Source organism: Polypterus senegalus, chromosome 1 (genome assembly GCF_016835505.1).
Source record: "Polypterus senegalus isolate Bchr_013 chromosome 1, ASM1683550v1, whole genome shotgun sequence".
Classification (NCBI taxonomy): Eukaryota; Metazoa; Chordata; class Cladistia; order Polypteriformes; family Polypteridae; genus Polypterus; species Polypterus senegalus.
In genome coordinates, this window is record NC_053154.1 from 93,819,362 (window position 1) to 93,842,458 (window position 23,097).

The 23,097-nt window shown below is 37.4% G+C and overlaps 1 protein-coding gene across 1 annotated transcript in view; it reads right to left on the reverse strand.

Annotated features, from left to right (window-relative positions):
• The window catches only part of LOC120529640 (otoancorin-like), a 149,236-nt gene extending 127,976 nt beyond the window's left edge, over positions 1-21,260 (reverse strand). Inside the window, exons 1-3 of the mRNA XM_039753623.1 lie at positions 21,166-21,260; positions 17,929-18,001; positions 9,543-9,583 (exon numbers count right to left, since the gene is read on the reverse strand). Coding sequence (XP_039609557.1) covers positions 9,543-9,583; positions 17,929-17,986 — 99 coding nt within the window. The 5' untranslated portion in view covers positions 17,987-18,001; positions 21,166-21,260. The remainder of the gene's footprint in view (positions 1-9,542; positions 9,584-17,928; positions 18,002-21,165) is intronic.
• Positions 21,261-23,097: the final 1,837 nt, after the last annotated feature.

Genomic DNA, 23,097 nt, shown 5'->3' on the forward strand with positions numbered 1-23,097 from the left:
ATGTTTGAGTTGATGGGTTTATTTTGCTATGACGTTCACCATATTAAAATCGATGCCACAGTCACTGTCATGACAAAATAGCACCAAAGTAACCAATCAAATTAAACAAACTTTATTTGATAGCACCCAGGCAAAACCAAGGTAGACATTGGGTAAATGTAGAAATTCTACATCAACAGTGACATAACATTTACACATTGCATACTTATTCAAACTCAAGGTTAGAAGCATATCAAGGAAATGGAAAACAAGTGTTGATCCTGGTAATGTTGTGCATAAGATAGAAGCCAGAACCCAATGGAAAGAGAGGCCATCACAGGACATACTCACGCATTCACCCACACTAACTTATTCTGGGCTATTTTAAAGTTGTCCATAAACCCACCATACATGTCTTTTGGATGTGGGATCAAAATGGAAATTTTCAGTGAAAAAAATTCATGCAGTGCTTTGGTCAGAATTTGAACCCAGAAGCTCTGAGGCTGTACAGTGTGCTTCTCCAATTATAAGACAGTAATAGTAAAATCCAAAACATTAAACGTATATATACATATATGAACATGAATATTGATAAGCTCATAAATCACTGATAATAACCTATTCAACAGGCTGAGTGACAACTACTGTCCCATTACTAGAAATGACAAGAAGAGCCATCCATCCATTTACAAACCTGCTTAATCCAATTAAAGTGTCACATACAAATTGTGGATATTTTTTCGTTGATGACAAATTGTTTTGTTCAAAGATAAAGTGCATACATGTATGCAAATGAGTTCTTCCTTGTTTTTAATTAGTCCTCAGGATAATTGACATAAAGAACACCATGCGTAAATGTGTCCAGGTCATTACTGACTGCTGCCTCATCCATCAGACCAAATAATACTGGATGTGTATAAAGAATAGACGAAGGCTAGGATAGCATTACTAAACCATCATTCTGGTGCACCAATAATACATAGAAGGTTTCTCCACATGTTTGAGATTGAACATCAAATCTTTCAGTCAGTTCACTCTCCTTTCATCCTTAGATCAGATCTAACAAGGATTCAGCCACAAAGCACACAAGTTGACCTTATATTTATTTGTATCTATCCATCTCCTTGTGCATCTATGCATGTGCTATGCCTGTGTAGCTGTGAGCAGCATGAGGGGGCTACTAGTCAGCAAGAAAGAGAAAGAAAACATCAGAATAGACAGGTGGTAGGCCAGAAACAGAGGAGTCTGGGTAACTTGCCTCCTGGTGGCTATCTCAAAATCAGGCATACTCCAGTATAAAGTGATGTAGGCCATGCAGTAACAAACCTGAGAGACCAGAAGGGAGTGTAACTTTTGTCGTTGTGCATAGTAAACTAGACACTAGCCTTAGACGGAGAGAGTGGAAGGTCCAATGGTTGGTCCAATTCCCAAGTTGGAAGAAGCACCCTAGTGTGCTAGACAGATGGCAGCCTGGGGGCATCTCAAGAGAAGAAATGCTTAAAGGGTGCTAAGGGCATGGAATTATAATCAAAGGGTGTGGAGAAGCCAACAGTTCTCTGGCATAAGAAAATGAGACATGAAGGAGAGAGGTGAGATGGTGAAATTTATTTGAAAGAAAGGAAGTGAATAAAAAAACTTTGTCAGATACAGCAGCACCTCATTATCTATAACAGGGAGTTCTAAAGTTCTTCATTTTGTGTGGTTTATTTGTGTTTCCCATATTAGTTTAGTAATAAAAGCACTTAACTCTATATCCTTTTTCAGTCCTCTTTTGTTCACTTGCCCACAATTTAGTAATAGTTGCACGTTAGTAGGCTTACACAAATCCTGCAACTTGTGGTTTCTCTTATCTCCTGAATTGTAGGAGTTTCAAACGCAGATCACGAGGAGCCACAGTTGATATAGTTCTTCATTCAATATACTTTCTTCATTAGTAACTAATTAATAATGTTAATAAAGACTTCTTTATTGCCTTGATTTTAATTGACTTGCATTTTAATTGTTTTATTTTTCTTTATCAATCAACCAAAAATAATGAGATTCAAGTGAATCAGCCAATGTACAGACTAACATAATCCATTATATCTATGTGTTATTACATAATATTTGTTTTTATAAAACATTTGAAAAGAAAAAAATATCACAGACATATTGCTTTGCTTTGTTTCGTTAAATACTTTGATGCCGAAAAAGAAAAGAAAAGAAAAATAACTAAATAAAAATTAGAGCACTAACAGGCCATAGACTTAAATATCAGGTTTCATTAACAACAAGAATTTTCTTTCATTTAAAGAATTAGTTATACAGAAAATGGCCAGCCCATCAGAAATTGAACCTGAGACCCCAGATTTAGCTGGACATGTGTTGGCTCGCTTACCACCTCATTATTGTTTAGAAGCTAGTTAAGAAAGAAAAAAATAATTAAATGTTCTGAATCACAAAAGGAAGTCAATTAAAATGAAGGAAAAAGAAGAATGTTAAATTCACAATGGTAATTGTTTACTCATTAAAAAGTTTTTGGAATGAAAACCTGAAACTGCTACATCCCACCAAGATCAGAGTGTGACACCAGTACACTACAGGAAATGCCCTTCAGAAAAATAACTCAATAAACTAATTAGAGAACTGATTTACTCAATACTTAAGAGAACAATTAAGAGAAAAATGGGGAAAATTAACCAACCAAACAACAAACCTGTAGAGGTTAAAAAAATTTAAACTTCACATAAACAAGTAAAAATCTAATTCATTTTAAAGGTACTACAAAATCAGAGATAAAAGACTTACTGAGAGAAGAAAGCTAAACGATACATAAGAGAAAAGAATCACAGAGAGCTGACCAACTACTAAGATGCTAAATACTAAATTAAAATTCCAGTTCTTAAGGCTAATTCACAGCTCAAAATCCTAAAGGAAAAAGCAGCCCTGTGACCAGAATTTTCATTATTCGATTTCAGTATTATACCACTATATAAAAAGAAAAATCTAGAACAACGGTCTTTTAGTAGAATTTAATTAAGGACAACCAGGATGTTCACAATGCAACATTTAAACTCTTGACATGGAAATGTTACACTGCACTCCACTGGTTGAGCTAGCCTTCCTAGCAATGGCATAGCAACTGCCCACAAACATTCCTAATATTGGCAGCATTCAAAAGAAAAACAAATTGGCATTACAGGAGAACACTAATTCTTTTTAATATTGTTAGAATCATATCAAGCACCAATTAAACATGACCGCGAGATTTCTCGATCTCTAAAACATCTAAAATACAGTCAAAGTCGATTTATAAAAAAATCGAAAAGAAAAAGCCTGATCATGACAGAAAGGGCTAACTAAGTGACGGGACACACCAGGCAGAAAGAAAGTCCTCAGTCCACCAGTGCTAAACTGAGAGCAGAAACACACTAAATAGAGAAGCCTTTAGTGACTACACAAAGGAAAGAACACCTGAGTAATTGAAAGGCCCTGCCCCCCAAGGTTTAATTATGTCAAAAAGAAAGGGAGTTTGCAAATAAAAAATCAGTTATCAAATAAGCAATTATCAACCCACATTCACAAACCAAAGAAAACAAGTAAAAAGCAATTCCTAAAACTAAAGAAACACCTGAGACCTCTGGGTTATTTGTTGTCACTTGCCGCATGACCTTCTCCAGCACCAAGGTTCATCAGTATCATTGACAGCATTAATGATACTGTCCTCATTTTACATTGACAGTCCTCACTTTAAATCTGCCTGACAAGTCTCTCTTTTACTTTGACTAAACTTTTACTATCTTGAATGTTACTTTTATTTCCTGTATTTTTTGCTGCAGTGCCAAAATCTTGGAAAGAATTGTAAACTTTAAATGTGTTCACTTCATCACAGGCCTGTCTAAAGTCCACACACAATTTACAGAGGTTGCTGTCAAACTCATAAACATTTTTCCAGATTCGGATTTATGGTAAATATCTGATATTCCATCAATCTATTGTGGCTGAAGACAAATCAGTGCTCTCCCAGGATACTGAGTACTACAAGTACCAAATTATGGCCAGCACTTTAAACTTTGAAGCCTGGTGTCCTGCAGCCATCATTTTCATGTAAGTTTTTTTTTTTTAAATTACAAAATACGAAAAAGTCTGGACTGGTATACAGTAGTTTGATCCATGCACATATGTTCAGGCCAAACCCAAATTTATGCAAAGTGGTGAATAGGTAATCCCATTCTATTTTTTCTGCACCCAAAGATAATAAGATTTCTAGAGTGTTTACGGGTTAATATAAATTGCTGAAAAAATTAAAAGAACACTTTGAAAACATATCAAATCTCAATGGGACAAAATCATGCTATATATCTCTACTGATATGAACTGGACATTCCTGTGTTAGGAACAAAAGGATGCCACATTGTTTGATGATAATGAAAATTGTCAATCTACAGAAGGCTGAATTCAAAGACACCGCAAAAGTCAAAGTGAAAAAATGATGTGGCAGGCTAGTCTATTTTTCCGAAATTTCATTACAGCAACTTCAAATCGTACAAATAGTAGTTTGTATGGTCCCCGTGTGCTTGTACGCATGCCTGACAATGTTGGGGCATGCTCCTAATAAGACGACGGATGGTGTCCTGGGGATCTCCTCCCAGATCTGCACCAGGACATAACTGAGTTCCTGGACAGTCTGAGATGCAACCTGGCGGCGTCGGATGGACCGAAACATAATGTCCCAAAGGTGTTCTATTGGATTTAGATCAGGCACGTGTGGGGGCCAGTCAGTGGTATCAATTCCTTCATCCTCCAGGAACTGCCTGCATACTCTTGTCACATGAGGCCAGGTATTGTTGTGCACCAGGAGGAACCCAGGACCCACTGCACCAGCATAAAATCTGACAGTGGGTCCAAGGATTTAATCCCAATACCTAATGGCAGTCAAGGTGCTGTTGTCTAGCCTGTAGAGGTCTGTGCATCCCTCCATGGATATGCCACCCCAGACCATCACTGACCCACCACCAAACCAGTCATGCTGAACAATGTTACAGGCAGCATAACATTCTCCATGGCTTCTCCAGACCCTTTCACATCTGTCACATGTGCTAAGGGGGAACCTGCTCTCATCTGTGAAAAGCACATGGCGCCAGTGGTGGACCTGCAATTGTGGTATTCTATGGCAAATGCCAATCAAGCTCCACGGTGCCAGGCAGTGAGCACAGGGCCCACTAGAGAACGTCAGGCCCTCAGGCCTCCCTCATGAAGTCTGTTTCTGATTGTTTGGTCAGAGACATTCACACCAGTGGCCTGCTGGAGGTCATTTTGTAGGGCTCTGGCAGTGCTCATCCTGTACTTCCTTGCCCAAACGAGCAAATACCGGTCTTGCTGATGGGTTAAGGTCCTTCTGCTGCACTGTCCATCTCTCCTAGAGTAATTGACTGTCTCCTGGTGACACAGCAAACCTTCTGGCAATGGCACGTATTGATGTGCCATCCTGGAGAAGGTGGACTACCAGTGCAACCTCTGTAGGGTCCAGGTATCGCCTCATGCTACCAGTAGTGACACTGACTGTAGCCAAATGTAAAACTAGTGGATAAACAGTCAGAAAAGATGAGGAGGGAAAAATGTCAGTGGCCTCCACCTGTTAAACCATTCCTGTTTTGGGGGTCATCTAATTGTTGCCCCTCTACTGCCCCTGTTCTTAATTTCATTAACACCAAAGCAACTGAAACTGATTAACAACCCCCACTGCTACTTAACTGACCAGATCAATATCCCAGAAGTTTCATTGACTTGATGCTATACAGTGATTAAAAAGTGTTTCTCTAATTTTTGTAGTCTCTAAATGTGTAAGTTATATTTTAATGGCCAGGGATTCTGTCTTCGTGTGTGTTTGGTGATTACTGATATTGCATTGCGAACTTGGATATACAGTAAACTCTGTGCAGTTCTTGTCAGCTAATAACAGGGTGTTAAGACACCAGCTACGAGATGAGAATGTGGGGCCTAGTGATATGAGCTCCATGATCAGATCAGAGATAACAATAGTGTTGTATTTGCAAGATTTAGATAGATAGATAGATAGATAGATAGATAGATAGATAGATAGATAGATAGATAGATAGATAGATAGATAGATAGATAGATGCTTGATTTGATCAAAGATTTGAAGATCTGAAGCTTCTGTTTGTATTAACAACATTATTTCAGACTACGTCAAATTAGAACAAGGTACTAGACAAGGATGCCCCTTGTGACAACTTCTATTTTCAATCTACAGTAAGCCATTGGTTGTTCACTTTTGAAATGCTTCTGAGATAAATGTAATTTTTAGAGGAGGACGTGAACAGAAAATATCACTATATGCAGATATATAGGTACTACACATATCAGACCCACAATATTCTGTGCCTACACCCTTAACTGTACTAGAAAAAAATTCAAAAGATATCTGGACTCAAGATTGATTTGAACAAAAGTGTGCTTTTTCCAGCAAATTCTCTATCAAACAATATTAGATTGGACACCTCCCCTTTTATCATTGCAGATCAGTTTAAATATCTACGGGTAAAATATATAAAGCTCTTTTTCAACAAAATGGACAAAATTGAACAAGATGTGCATAGATGGTCTAGCAGGGAGAATTAACAATCAAGATGAATATCCTCCCTAAGCTTCTGTTTCTATTTCAAAACATCCCCATATACATTAACAAATGTCCATCCATCCATTATCCTACCTGCTATATCCTAACTACAGGGTCACGGGGGTCTGCTGGAGCCAGTCCCAGCCAACACAGGGCGCAAGGCAGGAAACAAGCCCCAAGCAGGGCGCCAGCCCAACGCTGGGCGTTAACACACACACACCAAGCACACACTAGGGACAATTTAGAATCGCCAATGCACCTAACCTACATGTCCTTGGACTGTGGGAGGAAACCAGAGTACCCGGAGGAAACCTACGCAGACACGGGGAGAACATGCAAACTCCACGCAGGAAGGACCAGTGAAGCGAACCTGGGTCTCCTAACTGCGAGGGAGCAGCGCTACCCTCTGCGCCACAAATATTTTTTTAAGAAATTAGATTCAATCATAACCTCATTCATTTGGAATTCGAAATATCCACGCCTCCAAAAGGCAACCCTACAATGACCTAAATCAGAAGATGGGATGGCTCTACCTAATTTTCAAGTTTATTACTGGGTGACAAACATACTAGCTATAAAAACCTGGACATTGACACAAATAGATGAACACACATTAGCTTGGTCTGCAATAGAAATGAAATTCTACAGTACCTCTTTATATTCCTTACTTTGTACACCAGTAAATACAAGGTGTTGTCAATATTCTAATAACCCAATTGTGCTTCATTCATTCAGAATATGGAACCAATGTAGGAAGTACTATATTTTATCTGTGGCACCTCTAAATGATAACCACCTTTTTCCACCCTCTCAAACTTACACAGTTTTTATTGTTTGGAAAACATATGGGATTACAGTACATCTCAGAGATTTATACATAAATAATATCTTTGCATCCTATGACAACACATTTTTTATTTTACTATCTCCAAATAAGAATCTTTGCTAAAAGAAATCTGTCCAATTTTCATCACCTCCTACCTCTTTTTATTCCAGAAGAGATACTGATCAGTCTTGGGGACTCAGACAGCATTACTATAATATAGAAAACCATTTTAAAGCCCCTTACTTTTAAAGATCCTCGAGTACAGTGGGTAAAGGATCTCTTACTCAATATTTCAGAAAAGGAGTGAAAGGCAGGTATACACAGAATTCACTCGAGCTCCATATGTGCAAAGCATTCAATTACTCAACTTAAAATCTTTTATCGAGCAGATCTATCTCACTTAAAATTGTCCAAAATGTTTCCAGGACAAGATTCAACCTGCAAATGTTGTAATCAAACTCCAGTTTCACTAGGCCATATGTTTTGGGCGTGTACCAAATTAACATCATTCTGGACAAAAAAAATTTAAATGCCTATCAGACAGCCTTGGTGTCACAATCCCTTCTAACCCATTAACAGCTGTGTTTCGGGTGCTCCCAGATGGGCTTAAAGTGGAGAAGGACAAACAAACTGGAATTGCCTTTACTTCACCATTAGCATGTAGACTTATCTTTATCTTTCTCAAGTGGAAGAATTCCAGCCCACCTATTTTAAGTCAGTGGGTAACTGATGTTATTTACTATTTGAAACTGGAAAAAATCAAATTCTGTCTTAGAGGATCTGTTCATAACTTTTTAAAATCCTGGCAGAATCTAATCAATAACATTTTAGAATATTTATAATATAGAGAAAGACTCCTCACTCTCTTTACTACTCTCAGAAGTTGTACTCTGGGTGTTGGCCTTTCTCTCTTTCTCACGGGTGCCAATTTTCCTGCAAACTGGGCCACTGCTTCTCTGCACAATTATTCTTCCTTTTTTTGGTGCAGCATCTTATTTCCCATAGTACCTTAATATAAGAGGCTATGAATTTATGAAGCAATAGGCAACTGATTATTTATCTTGTGCTTGTTTAGTTATTTTGTCTTATTGTTTGTAGGTATAGACCTGCAGAACCTTAAAAGATTTTTTTGAGAACACCATTAATCTGTATGTCTCTTTTCACCCCCTCACTTACTGTACCTGTCATTGCTACCATCATACAGTCTTGAGGAGCAGAGTCAATCGCTTCTGATTTAGCCTGAGTGCAGGTGCCTTTTAAAGGGTTTATGAAGCATTTTTACAAGTTTGAAAGCTCTGAAACCTGGGCTTCTTTATTCTTTTAAGAAACTGGCAATCGACAATCATAAACATTGCCATAGTGATAGATAGAGACGTATTATGCTTTTATAGAATAAAATGCAAATGTATCTCATTTTGTTTTAAAGAATAAAAACATAAAATAAAACAAAGAAAAAGGCCTTGTTAACTTGTTACTTTATATCTATTAACCAAAAGTGTTAAGATATTTAAGTTTCTTTGGTCAATTTAAGGATGCTTTACTGAAATTAGGAAATACCCTGTGGCAAGTACTCTGAACACAACCAACATCAGGACCAAGAATAGTTCTAGGTCAGTGAATGGTCATCATGATCTCCTTTGTATTCATGAAGGCTTATGTTTGGTATTCCTTTGTTTTTGTTTTTTTTCAGTTATACCCTGTCATACAACTGTCTGGTAGACATGTTCAGCAAACAATTATAAGCAACACTGTTACTACTGGCAAATTTAATGTTAAATTGCTTACATATTTAAAAATAAGAGTAAAGAGCTAAAGCAGCCATAATCATCTAATGGTACTATGGTGCCTCCATTTTGCTGGGCCCACTTTTGGATTATCTCAGAGTTGACTGTGTAGTTTTTGTTCTCCACCCAACCTGAGTCTAGCTTGGGTATGAATGCAGTTAATTAAAAAATGTTGTGTAAGGTTTGCTGCTGGCAGCATATCAACACACATACAATCTATCATAAAAGATATGAGAGCAATATAAATACAACTTGTCAAACCAGTTTGGTTTATTCTTTTTGTCACTAACTTTAATCCTGTATGTTAGTCTATGTCCTGGGAACCCAAACCCACCTTCTTTTTGCTATTGTCCTCTTTAGCATTTCCTTGTTGACCTGCAAAAGAAGAGCAAATGACTTTTTAAAGATTGCTATGCTTTATAGAAAATCCACCACAGAGAAATCTGGAGTAAAAGTTCAGTCTAATCAGTTCAAGAATTTTAAAGAAGAGTAGACAAAGATTCATCACAGCACTCAGGAAGATTATATTATAACACAATATCTGGGTGCTGAACCCCTGAAAATCTCTTGAGTGTGTCAGGATATGTAATACAAATAAATCAAATGAAAGTAAAGGAGAGTTGCTTTTAGTGGAGTAATCAAAATCTCATGAGTAGTGTGGAGGCAAAAAAACAAATAGATCAACGTAACAGCTTTATTGGAGAAGAACATCAGACACAATGGCAAACATCATAAAGCGCATCGCTGCACCCACCACACGACAAAACAGTCCGGGATCCTGGTTGGTAATCACCCAGCCAGACACACGATCCAGTAACCTGGAAATTACCGCCTCTCTGCTGCAGTCAGGTGTTATGTGGGCATCCTCTTGGCCTGATCCAGCCACTCGGTCCTCACCAATGAGGATTCTGTGAGCTGGACCACCCTTAGGGAATCGCCCCACATGGCCATAGTGCCATAATTGTTGCTCCCTCACAATGCAGGTAAAATGCCTCATTCGGGACTCTGTGAGCAACCGCGCGTGTGACACAAAGTCAAATCAGCAGTATTCAAGGATTCTTTGAAGTGACACGATACTGCTAGAGTCAAGTCTTTGTCTCAGGTCACTGGATAGTGTCCATGTCTCACAAACTTATAGCAAAACTTGGACCTTTGTCCTTTTGCTAAGATATTGGGAGCACTACAGACCCCTTTCCAGTGACCTCATGACCTCCCATTCTCTCCCAATTTGTCTTCTGACTACATGGGAATAGTCACCAGAGACATGAATGTCGCTGCCAAGTTAAGTCAACCTCTCAATGAGGTCTGCAGACAGACACACCGCTGATAGCTGTGCTCTAGAGGTAATTAAAGGCCTGGATCTTGGTATTTTATCCAGGTTACTCGCAAGCCCAGACACTCGGGCTCTTTGCTCAGGCTCCCGTGAGCCCCGATCAGAGCCTCCTTTGACTCTGCAAAGATCACAGAATCATTGGCAAAGTCAAGATCAGTGAATCTTTCTTCACCCACAGATGCCCCACTGCCTCTGGAGCTCACAACTCTGCGCAAGATCCAATCCATGCAAGCACTGAACAGAGTAGGAGCAAAAACACACCCCTGACGCACCCCAGAATCAACTGGGAAAAATGCAGAAGTTCTGCCTCTACTCTGCACAGAACTCACAGTACCAGTGTACACGCTGGCCATGATATCCAACACAGTGTTAATTTTGACAATACATTTTGATTTAGTTATTGTCTTAGTCTTCTGACTAAACTGCGTTTTAGTTTTAGTAACATTTTGGTCATTTAATTATTGTTAGTTTTAGTGGACAAAAAATAAATCGGTTGTGTCAGATGAATATCTTGTTTAAAATATGAATATGCACAGAATATACTGTACTTCTAAACCAGGGGTACCCAATGTGTCAATCGCGATTGACCAGTAGATCGGAAAGGTAGTACAGGTAGATCGCGTTGCATTCAAAAAAATTTTTTTTAAATGTTAGTCTATCATATATCCTCCCTATGGCATTTGCCACTTGATTGACATACAGGGCAGCCAGTCTGAGATCTCTTTTCTTTTAACACACTGGTCATCCCGCATGCATGATTAAACGTGCGAGCTACTGCAAAACTCCGGCTATCTAAGTGATCTAGTTAGCCTTCCAATTTATATCGACTAAAGAAGGGATTTAAAAAAAAAATTGTTGATTATGGGCTGAATGTGGAATTGGAAGAGGATTTTTTTTCTCACAATGTCACATTCGAAGTGCGTTTGTCTGATCTGTCAATCTATCATTGCTATTCCGAAGAAGGAAAATGTGGAAAGACACTTTTGAACTGTTCATAAAAACTACGAAACTGACTTCCTTCTGAAAAGCGATCTGAGAAAGAGAAAGGAGAGGGAACTAAAATTGCATTTAATCTGACTGGCATCATTTTTCACTCGTCTGAATTCAAAAGGAAAGGCAGACTCACCGAAGCATCATTCTGGGTGAGTCAGTCAATCATTAAGCATAAGAAGTCCTTCCAAGATGGAGAGATGATAAAAAGATGCCTTTACTAAGGCAGATGGCTAAGGAGAAATTCGTGCTGAGATTTCACATCCCTGGCCGGAGAAAAAGGAGTTTCTCCTTGTCATTAAACATGCAGATAACAAGCAACTTAATAACGATCAATGGCCGCTAGACTTGGCATTTTTTTTCCGATCTGACCAACACGTTGAATGAGCTTAATTTACAGCTGCAAGGAAAAGAAAACTCCATGGTCAATATGATTAGCACAGTTAATGCTTTCAAACAAAAAATGCAACATCTGCCTTCAAAGCTGCAGCACCTTGATTTGGGGAACATCCAAAACCTTGCGTCAGAGCTGAAGACGCAATGGAAGGTGTGTGCGCAACTTGACAGCATTCGCTACACAGAGCAGATTGAAAATTGCCTAGCAGACTTTGACAGATGATTTCAAGACTTAGCTTTACTTGAGCCATTCGCTACATTTAAGTGCTATCCATTTAGGGAAGATATTGAGGGTGATTCACCCACATCAAAAATTGCTTCACCTAAAACTCCTCTACAGTGGAGGAAGAGATTTTGACACTACAGGATGACATTCAGCTGAAGTCTGGGGCTCTTGGACAGTTTTGGAACTTATAGAGGAAAAGTACCCAAACATGAGGAAATGTACCTCCTTAACTGCATTATTCGACTCTATTTATTTATGCGAGTCAGCCTTTTCCCACATGAAGACTATTAAATCCAAATAGTGTAGTGACCATAAATGTATTGAATTGTTATTTTACCATAATGGTTATTCAGTTATGCAAGGTAAAACAACATATATTTTATGTATAAAGTATACTCTATATCAGTGCTTCCCAACCCTCACGACCCTGGTATGCCGTGAGCACGGACTAAGGGTGCCGTTGCCAGGTGTCAGAACATAAAAAAATTTGATCTGAACTGATAATAATAATACCAGTTACACCTCAAGACTAAAGTCATGCTACCTGTGTGCTTTAATACAGTCCAGTGTGTATCCTATTTTAACTGCAGTCTGACGAATCTCTATATATAATCTTCATTTGGATCTTGATCTTTGTTTGTCTGCGAATGAATTAGAAGAAGAAGCACTAGATGGCAGTAGAGAGACAGCTAAAACATAGGCATTGCATTAAGAATCTCCTCCAGGCTTATACTACTGAAGACTGTAGTACTCCAGTCACACCTCAAAACACAGACATTCAAACTAAACAAATTGTTGTGCTTTAGATTAACTAAAGAGATCTTAATTTAGATCATGATCTTTGTCCGCGAATTCCATGCATGCGTAGACCACCTTCCAGTTCAATACGTTGTTGTTACTCACGGATGTCAACAATGTGGCAGAATAAAGAAAGGGGTGGTGGACAGTGTTATGCTGGTTAGCTCCTGAGGCCTGGTTAGAGAATGAGATTGCTGAAGATAAAAGGTACATGCCTACTTAACATATGAATGAAAGAAAGACAGTGGGTAAAATGAATGACAACGTAACAGCACGTTCCGGAAATTATTATTGTTACGTTGTAGCTGGTGAGTGCTGTGCGTCTCACAGTTGTATCCGTGGCTTGCTCACATGTCAGTGAAGTGATCCCTATTTATGCTTTAAAGAGCCTGGATACCTATGTGTCCCTCTTTTATAACCATTGCTCCGTGTATATTGCCTTACTCTTTGGATTGCCACAAAGCAACCTGCGAGATTGGAGAAAGGTTGAGAAGAGATCATGAGAGGAAACGACAGCGTCGTGAAAACGAGACGGACTGTGAACAGACAGAAGCAGAAATGCTACTACACCACCACATACAGTAATTGTGATTCGGACAGTGATTCCGAGTAGGCCGTTCCTATCGAATCAATATCCAAGGGTTTTCTTTTGTAATTTTGTTTTCCATATAAAAAATCATAATGTTGTGCGACAAAGGGCCCAGTTCACGACTGGCAGCCAGCCGCGTTTAAACAGGGACCCCTTCACAGACAACTTTAACATGAGCAACGTAGTTGGGCACACATGGCTAGTTAATAAATATTAGCTCTAATTTACTTCCTTACCACAGGGTAAGTGACGTTGCTTCCTGTTGTCTGTCTGTTTTGTTTTTTTTTGCGCCGAAAATGGCCGACTGTAGTGAAAGTCGCAAACGTAAAAACAACAGCAGCATCAACGACCTCAATGAAAATGATAATGCGGGGAGCAGTAAAGTTGCAAAAACGAAAACACGATTAAATTGTTAATTTGAGTAGTTACATATCAGAGCGAAGGTGTGCCGTTAGCTGAAAAGATTTCACTAAAGGTGCCATGGTTTGGGAGAGGTTGTGAAGCACTGCTCTATATATATATACTAGCAGAATACCTGTGCTTCGCAGCGGAGAAGTAGTGTGTTAAAGAAGTTGTGAAAAAGAAAAGGAAAAATTTTAAAAATAATGTAACATGATTGTTAATGTAATTGTTTTGTCATTGTCATGAGTGTTGCTGGCATATATATATATATATATATATATATATATATATATATATATATATATATATATATATATAAATATATATATACACATGTGTACATATATACATACACACATATACTATGGGGTGCCAAACAGGCAAATACATTGTGTTTCTGAATATATAAAGTCGGTGTCAGAATATATAAAGTCAAAACTTGAATATATAAAGTAATTCCCGAATATATAAAATCAAAACTTGAATATATAAAGTCAGCGTCTGAATATATAAAGTCAAAAGTTGAATATATAAAGTCAGCGTCAGAATATATAAAGTCAGTGCTGGAATATATAAAGTCAAAAGTTGAATATATAAAGTCAGCGTCAGAATATATAAAGTCAGCGTCGGAATTTATAAAGTCATTCCTGATTATATAAAGTCAACATCGGAGTATATAAACTCATTCCTGAATATATAAAGTCAAAATCAAAATATATTGATTGAAACGACTCTGAACTGAACTAAGTTAACAAAAACGTATTCAGAAAAATAAATTAAAAAAACACTGTTCGGTTAATGTTTTGAAAATGATAATGCATGTGCCCTGCCCAGGATTGGTTCCTGCCTTGCGCCCGGTGTTGGCTGGGATTGGCTCCAGCAGACCCCCGTGACCATGTGGTCGGATTCAACGTGTTGGGAAATGGATGGATATTCCAGAGCTGACTTTATATATTGAAGTTTTGACTTTATATATTCCAGCTCTGACTTTATATATTCCGACACTGACTTTATATATTCAAGTTTTGACTTTATTTATTCCGACAGTGACTTTATATAATCAAGTTTTGACTTTATATATTCAGGAATGACTTTATATATACAAGTTTTGACTTTATATAGTTAAATTTAGTCATCATTGCATAACTTTTTCTTTACCATAGAAATTTAAAGACTAAATTCAACTTCCATTCCTAACAAAGATATTTCTGGTGACTAAATAGAACCCACTTATATTCAAATTCGAGCTATTGAGCTGTCGCCTGTGTGCCTGAATAAGTCACCCTCACTTCGCTCTTACTTTTTTACCGTTCATTTAATCATGGCTAGTGGCGGAAAAATTATAAAATGGAAGGAGGATTACACTGAGTATGGCTTTACCAAAACAATTATTGATGGCGAATCGATTATTCATAAAGCTTCAATTGGTGATCTGCTTTTCTATGTTAACCTCATATTTTTTCATACTTCTTCTCAAACCAAGGGGGTGCAAGGGTAAAATGAATCGGGAAGCGCTGATCAATGTAATCGGTGTACCAGGAAATCATGCATTGACAGAAGTTCCCCTTTGTTTGTAATGCAAAGTGTGATTAAATGCGTGATTTTTTAACGCGTTATGGAGCACATGCATCGAAGCTTCTCAGCTGTGCTTGTGCTAAGAAAAGGAAATATTTTAAAAATAACGTAACACGATTATCAATGTAACCTGTTGTAAGTAGTGCCTGGAGGATTCAGTGTGGAGAAACTCTAGAGACAGCGTGTGTATTTACTTGTGGATTTTTCTGTGAGTATTTGGTGGCAGCGTCACAAAGTTGGTTCCTCAAGACGGCGTTAGCTGCAGAGCTCAGCTCAGAGCGAAATGAGGTACATGGAAGGGGAGATGATGACGTGACTCCCCCACCCGCCTTAACTGTCAATCCCCCACAAACACAATCTCTCGGAATTTGCATAAGCATTGCCCTTCACCTACAATTTTAACTTAGTTACAAAGTGATCAAAACTCTCGTTTATATCCTGCGTCCTCTCATTAAACTTGTATCCCGCATTACCCGTGGGCATGACAAACGCCAGCGGCAGCCTGTCTATGAACTTAATTTAAACTTTAGGTTTACACATATATATATAGCATTTTTCATGTAGGTAGATCATTTCGACCTGGTCATTTTAAAAGTAGCTCGCAAACTGAAAAAGTGTGGGCACCCCTGACCTAAAGGAAAGAATTCTGTAACAGCCAAACCATTGGCATAGCTGGATAAATAAGCAGACACCCTCTTTACATGGTGACTAAATTTTGTTGATTCTTTACGCCATTAAGTGTTGTTTTTTTGTTTGTGACTGAAAGTAAATGGGGAGGGCAATTTTGGTTAAGCAGTTTCAGTAAAAGAATAGAGAGATGGATGGGTGAATGTTTGGATAGATGGATGTAAAGGCTTTCTTATACACTAAAAAGGGCTAGTGAATTTCTTGCCACCCTACTTTCGTATTCTTTTAGAATTGTTGCCAATATCTTTATTCAGCCTTTCTACATGTGGCACATTTCAATAAACATACCACTGCACCAAAGAGGACAAGGCAAGGAAACCATCAAAAAAGAGCTAACCAGTGGAAGCTGGGCAGGCTTTGGCCTTGGAACCCCTGCAGATTTTGTTTTTCTACGGTTTATTGGGAATTTGTGATATTTTTTTCTGTCTTTCTGCCCAACTGATCTTAAAAATGTACTCATCTGTTGTGACTTAAAAAAAATGATACATTATATAAGGACTCTACTTTTCTACTAATTATATAACTCATTTTTGTAAATGCATATTGATATATTTTTATATGTTATTCATAATTATTCTTAACTAATTTAATTTATTTTAATTTAATTTTCTTGCAACTGTTTCTTTGACATCTTGTAGCACACTTTGAGCTTCATTCTGTAAATGAAAATGTGCTATAGAAGTGTTATTGTTGTTGTTAATAATGGTGATATACATTGAAACAATGTGGGTTGAATTATTCGTAGATATGGAAGAAAGAAATTCTTCTCTTTATTTCAGATGCACACATGATCATAGAAAACAATCCTTGCTATATAATGAAACACACTTGATCTCCAGTCACAAACTATGAATGAATGTTAGGCCTCATTTTCCATTTATTGTGCATTTTTACTGCAACAGGTAAAACTTAAAAAAAATGTATGTGTCTGTTTGCTAAAAGGTGTTAGGACATGTCAACTAATTAATTAATTGGAGAAATAACATTACATAACATCCTCAAACCCTTGGATTTGGACCCAGAACATAAGATCTGTGAGGCAGTAATGCTAACCAGTGCACCACCCCACTGGAAAAGTAGCAAATATAATTTGGAAAAAAAAAGATAAATCTATGCTTCACAGTAATGTAAATACAATACAAATTTGCTACATTAGTTAATTTTACAGTTTTGGCAAATAAGCATTTACATTCCTGCATATAATTTAGCTTTCAGCCATTCTGGTGAGTACTGGGCATATTTCAAGCAGTTGTTGGCATGACATCTATAATAATTTACTTTATAAGTATACTTAGCACTATTAACTATGTTTGAAGCAGAAAAAAAATGTTCTAGGATACAAACAAGAAAAACACCTAATTCACCTGCAAGAGTCTCAAAGACTGCATGATAACATTCTGAAGTACAAAGTATATTTCAGGGAATAATGTCATGTGGAGTGCCTGAAAATCTACTGGGTGTCTTTTCATGATCATTATGTGAACTTTTTTCAGACAGTTTTAGTGATTATCATGACATTTACACACTCTGTAAATAAATAATATTATATTACATGGTTGCAAATTTACCTTCGTAAATTTGTGAAAAAGATGTGGCTCCTTTCTTCACGTACCTATTCAACTACTGAGATCCACTAATAAGCAAAAAAGTTTAGGGCATGGCAGAAAAGCAAATCTTTTCAAGAAACAAATGCAAAATGGAAAGCCAGAGGAATATGTACTCACCAAGTAGTGGCCCTGTAAGACTGATGCACAGAACAACTTTAAAGAGAGCTGACCTCATTGTTAGACCTCACACCTAAAAAATGTAAAGGAAATGTACAGTATTGAGTTAAAATACTCAGCATCAATATGATGGTGCAGATGGTTCCGTTTACATTTAACTGTCAAATGCCAGATTAAGCGTCACCATGGAGTAGAATCCTGTAAAGAGATCTGTATAAAAAAGGAAATCCAATACATATGACAAAGACGCAACAGTGAAATACAATAGGTGTAGATGAAAATAGCAGAGTGAGGAAAAAACTGATCAGTTCTGACTGTTTGAAATGCACTACATAAAAAATAAAAAATGTTACTTTGATTTGTGTGTGTGTTGATGCTTAGAAATTGAACAGGTTATAGGCACAGCTCATGTCCCTTTAAAACATCTTGATTTTTGTTGTTTTTATTAGCTAATATTCTCAAACTAGCCCAGTTCTATTTGGGACCTCAGGGAATAGAAGTCAATTCCAGCAACCCTTAGCATTAGGCAAGATATAGCCAAGGAGGGGACTGCAGTCCATTTCAAAGGCAGTTGTCCTTTAAAATGGAAAAATCTGTTTAATGTCATATGTTGAGTGCTGCCCGCTTTCTCTGATCAGTGGAAAAATGATGATTGGGCTACTCTTTCTGTATTGATTGAGAATACCTGGTAAAAATAAGCAGTTGTCCTCAGAAAAAGAAAAATAGGGACAGAAACACAGAAGTACAGAGGGACAGAGCAATAGTCCATTACAGTGCCTGCTCAGGCATATGCCCACATTGAAACTCACAATTCTCCAATTTGGAATCAACAATTCTATTCCTTCTTCTTTTTATTATTATTATTATTATTATTATTATTACAGTTGTTGTTATAAGAATTATTTGGGAATGTGGACTAAAACTAGAAAACTTGGAGAAAAACCCATAAAGACATGGGGAGAGTGTGCAAAACTCCCCAAAGACAATGAGAGAACATAGGATTCAAACCCAGGATGCTTGATGCAAGAATCAGAAGCACCACCAACTATATAGTACTACTAATATGGTACCAACTAAATTCAATATGCTATTTTTTAAAATATGCATAATATGAACAGCCATAACATTGAAATATGGATTATATTCATCATGGGCAAAAAATAAAACAAATAATTAACACTGAAATATGGAACAAAAAATAAATATACAGAACACTGTCCCATAGCTTGCATCAGTTTGTAGCACACTTGTCTCCTTTGGTTCTCTCAGTAAGACAGGAGTATGCAATTAAATAATGTGTTAAAAGAGCTGATCTTTTTTTGGTTTGAATTGAATGTATTTTTATGTATGTCAAAATTAAATTATGACATACAGACTAAGGCTATAAGATTATACCGAGGTTAGTGGTAGAACTTGTCGTGAGTGTGAAGATCCAATTTATAATGGTCATTTAGGGTAACCATAGGGGATGCCAGGTGTTACTGTACAGCATATATATCTCAATTTTCATATAGTCAGTTTACATAGGGTGTTTTAATTGTCTGAATGCATAGAAAGAAAGACCGTAGGTATGTGTAATGATGTTACACTTAATGTTTGAGTATACTGCAACTTGTGTGCTTGCAGTGTTATGTTAAAAATACAAATCTAGAGTAGTTAGACCACCTTGTGTATACACCAGATTCCGATTTGATTCTGTTAGACTCGAGATGCAATGGAATAATACGCTCCATATCTCACTTTAAGTTCTTACCTGCTTTTGGTAAAAACTAAGAGTGGTGCCTTAAAGAGGCAGGCATACATCTTCTCAGCACAGTAAAATAGCACCCTGTGTAACTGAAAAGAGTTGTGCAATAATTAAACGCAACTTATTAGCAGTAGCAGAAACAATGTGGTTGCAACAGTGTTGGTATTCTTCTTTGAAGCTCAAGGTCATTACGAAATATTGGTGTGTGTAGTTGTTTTACAGTCTGTATTAAAATAGTCAAAACACTGTACTTGTAAGCATAGGCAGGTCTTCTGCTTGAAACATACCTGACACACTGTCAATTCAAAGGGCAGCAGTGCATCCCCAGCCGTGAGGCAAATCTCCCTAAACATTAGAATGTTGTTGTTGCATAATCCGTTCCAGAAAGCAAGAATGCAATTGCTTATAAACAGAGGGAAGAGAGCGTAAAACAGGCTACAACAAGCCCACTGCCGAATGTCTGAGTTCCAACGAAAACTGTCCCATGTGCAACCACCCTGTCTCACAAACTTCAGACTAGCAGATTTTTTTGTGCTTAAGGGCGAACCACAGTTTGAAGTGACCATCTTGTACAAATACATGCTCACTCACATGTGCTCTTCTTTATCAGTGCAACATCTCAGAGGTAATACACCTCACTCCCTGTTACACTTGGTAGTCAGCAGAGTACAGTTTTACTACACATATGCCGGAGGCAATTATAGCACACAGACTAGGGCAAGACACACATTTTGTGGCACTGTACAGGATGCTAGAATTAAATTTTTTTTCCAGTACACAACTGTCAATATATTGTGTAGTAATATATATATATATATATATATATATATATATATATATATATATATATATATATATATATATATATATATATATATATCTTATTAGTGACTTATTAACCTAACCTAAGTGACCTAAGTGACTTTCATTAATTAAAGCTAACTAAATCACACCCCAGTGCAGTCCTTAAATCTTATATCACTTCACGCATATCACTCAAACATGTTCTGTATCTTTTTCTTAAAAATATTAGCAGGCGTGCTACTCTCATAGGCAATGATGCACATCAACATAATTCCTAATTACAGCTCAAAGTATTTGCATCCTTTTAAAAATAAAGTATATGTCATGCCTGTTTTCTAATAAGCAAGCTCTTACACTGCATTAACAGCAGGTATTGCAACATAAGGGTTTACTAAACATCACCCTCTGGCAAACTTAGGAACTTCAAAATTCTTTTTAAATGCCATTAGATTACAATACAATTAATTTTACCTATAACTGAAGCTTTTTATTGCTGTTTTAGGAATTGAAAAGTGCAAAGACACTGAAAATCAAATAATCAACATATAAAAAATAGAAGTTTTGGAAATTATCTATAATTATTCATTTTCCTATTACAGCACATATTTTGCAGCACTTGATCTTATTGAAGCCAGGAAAAAAAATCCCCCAGGATGAGAGGTAGATGGGTAGTTGTGTGTTCTTACCTCGAGTTGCTTGTCCCTCAGTGAAGTAGGTGTGTAATGATGGGGAATGAGCTGCTGCCAGACAAAAATCAATGTGTGCTGAGATTTCTTCCTTCTTCTCTGAGGGCCGCGCCCTCCCCTACTCTGTCCCAATACCTTACAAGTCACAACATTGTACTGAGGAATAAACCTGTAATTTAATGGATCCTCACTTTTTCTACTTTTTTTTTTTTAACTATGCCCGTTTTTATCAGTAGAAACACTTTGAAAATGCACTTTTACAAATATTAAGAGGAACAGTTACTATTTGCTCCTATAAGCAAAATGTGTTATACAGTATGTCAAAAGCCACACTACCAAGCAGTTCAGCAGAATGTCATCATGCAGTCACATAATTTGAAATACCCTGTAATTTCTAATTGTATAAATTGACATATTCAAGTGACAAGATCAGCAACCTCAAATAGAAGTTGACCAGAGTGCTTTTTATAGAATAAAAGGTAACAGTATTAAAGAAAAGCCAGATAAAGAATTATTAAAAAGAAAGAACAAAAGAAAACATTATACATAAATGAACACACATATACCAACACACAAACATAGAGAAATGCATACATAAGATAAACACAGTATAAACCACTTAAATTCATAAGCTAAAAAGCAAATGAATAAAAGTGCTTTTTTAGCAAAAACTTAAAACTATGAAGTGTGGGAGCTGACAATTTTACAAGGGGCAAACCATTCCACAATTTAGGACCAGCCACCACAAAAGCACAATCGCCCCTCAGCTTCAACCATGTGTGTGAGACAGTAAGCAATAGATGATCTGAAGACCTCAGCTGCCCGGCTGGCAAATATGGAACAATAAATACGGAGGAGCTGATCGATGTAGGACTTTAAAATCAAACACTAAAATCTTAAAATTCACACTGTAACTGACAGGGAGCGAAAGAAGAGAGGCCAACACCGGAGCGATGTGATCCGTTTTTTTGCTGCTGGTCAAAACTCTAGCAGCTGCATTCTGTACCATTTGTGTCGTATGGGATATCCTAACATACAGTGCATTACAATAATCCAAACAAGGCATAACAAAAGCATGAATGAGCTTTTGTAGATCATGGAATGACAAAAACAGCTTAGCTTTGTTGATCACAGTGAGTTAGAAAAAAATACTCTTTACCACACCATTTATCTGTTTGTCAAATTTAAAATATTTTAAACCAAGATCACTCCAAGACTTTTAGCATATGGCTTTAAGTGCCAGACAAGTGGACCCAATGTGCTAACAATGTTTCGGGTAACAGTAGGTTGACCAAATAGAATGACTTCAGTTTTTGACTCATTTAACTGCAGGAAGTTAAGTGCCATCCAGTGTTTTATATCATTTAAGCAGTTAAAAAGCTTTGTAACAGACTTCATTTCACCCGATTACAACAGGAAGTAAATTTGGGTATCATCAGTGTAACAATGATACGGGATGTTGTACTTGTTTATTACAGAGCAGAGCAGTAACATATATAAAGAGAAGAAGGCTGGACCTAAAACAGACCCCTGAGGTACCCCACAGGTTACTGAAGCAGTAGGAGACATTGAAGTACCCACATGTACAGAAAATGTCCTGCCTTTGAGATAATCCACAAACTACTTAAGAGCAGTACCCTGAATACCAACCCACCAACCAAGCACGTTAATCAGAACGTTGTGATCAACCATGTCAAACACAACTCTCAAATCCAATAATATTAGAACAGATCACTTCCACGAATCAGCTGCCAGCAGCAAATCGTTCATCACTCTTAGCAGCGCCGATTCTGTGCTGTGAAATGTTCTGAATTCCTGCTGAAACTTATCAAGAATATTGTTGTGCTCCAAAAAAGCCTGTAGCTGGGTACCCACAACTTTCTCCAAACCTTTAGTGAGAAATGGTAACTTGTAAATGGGACGGAAGCTACT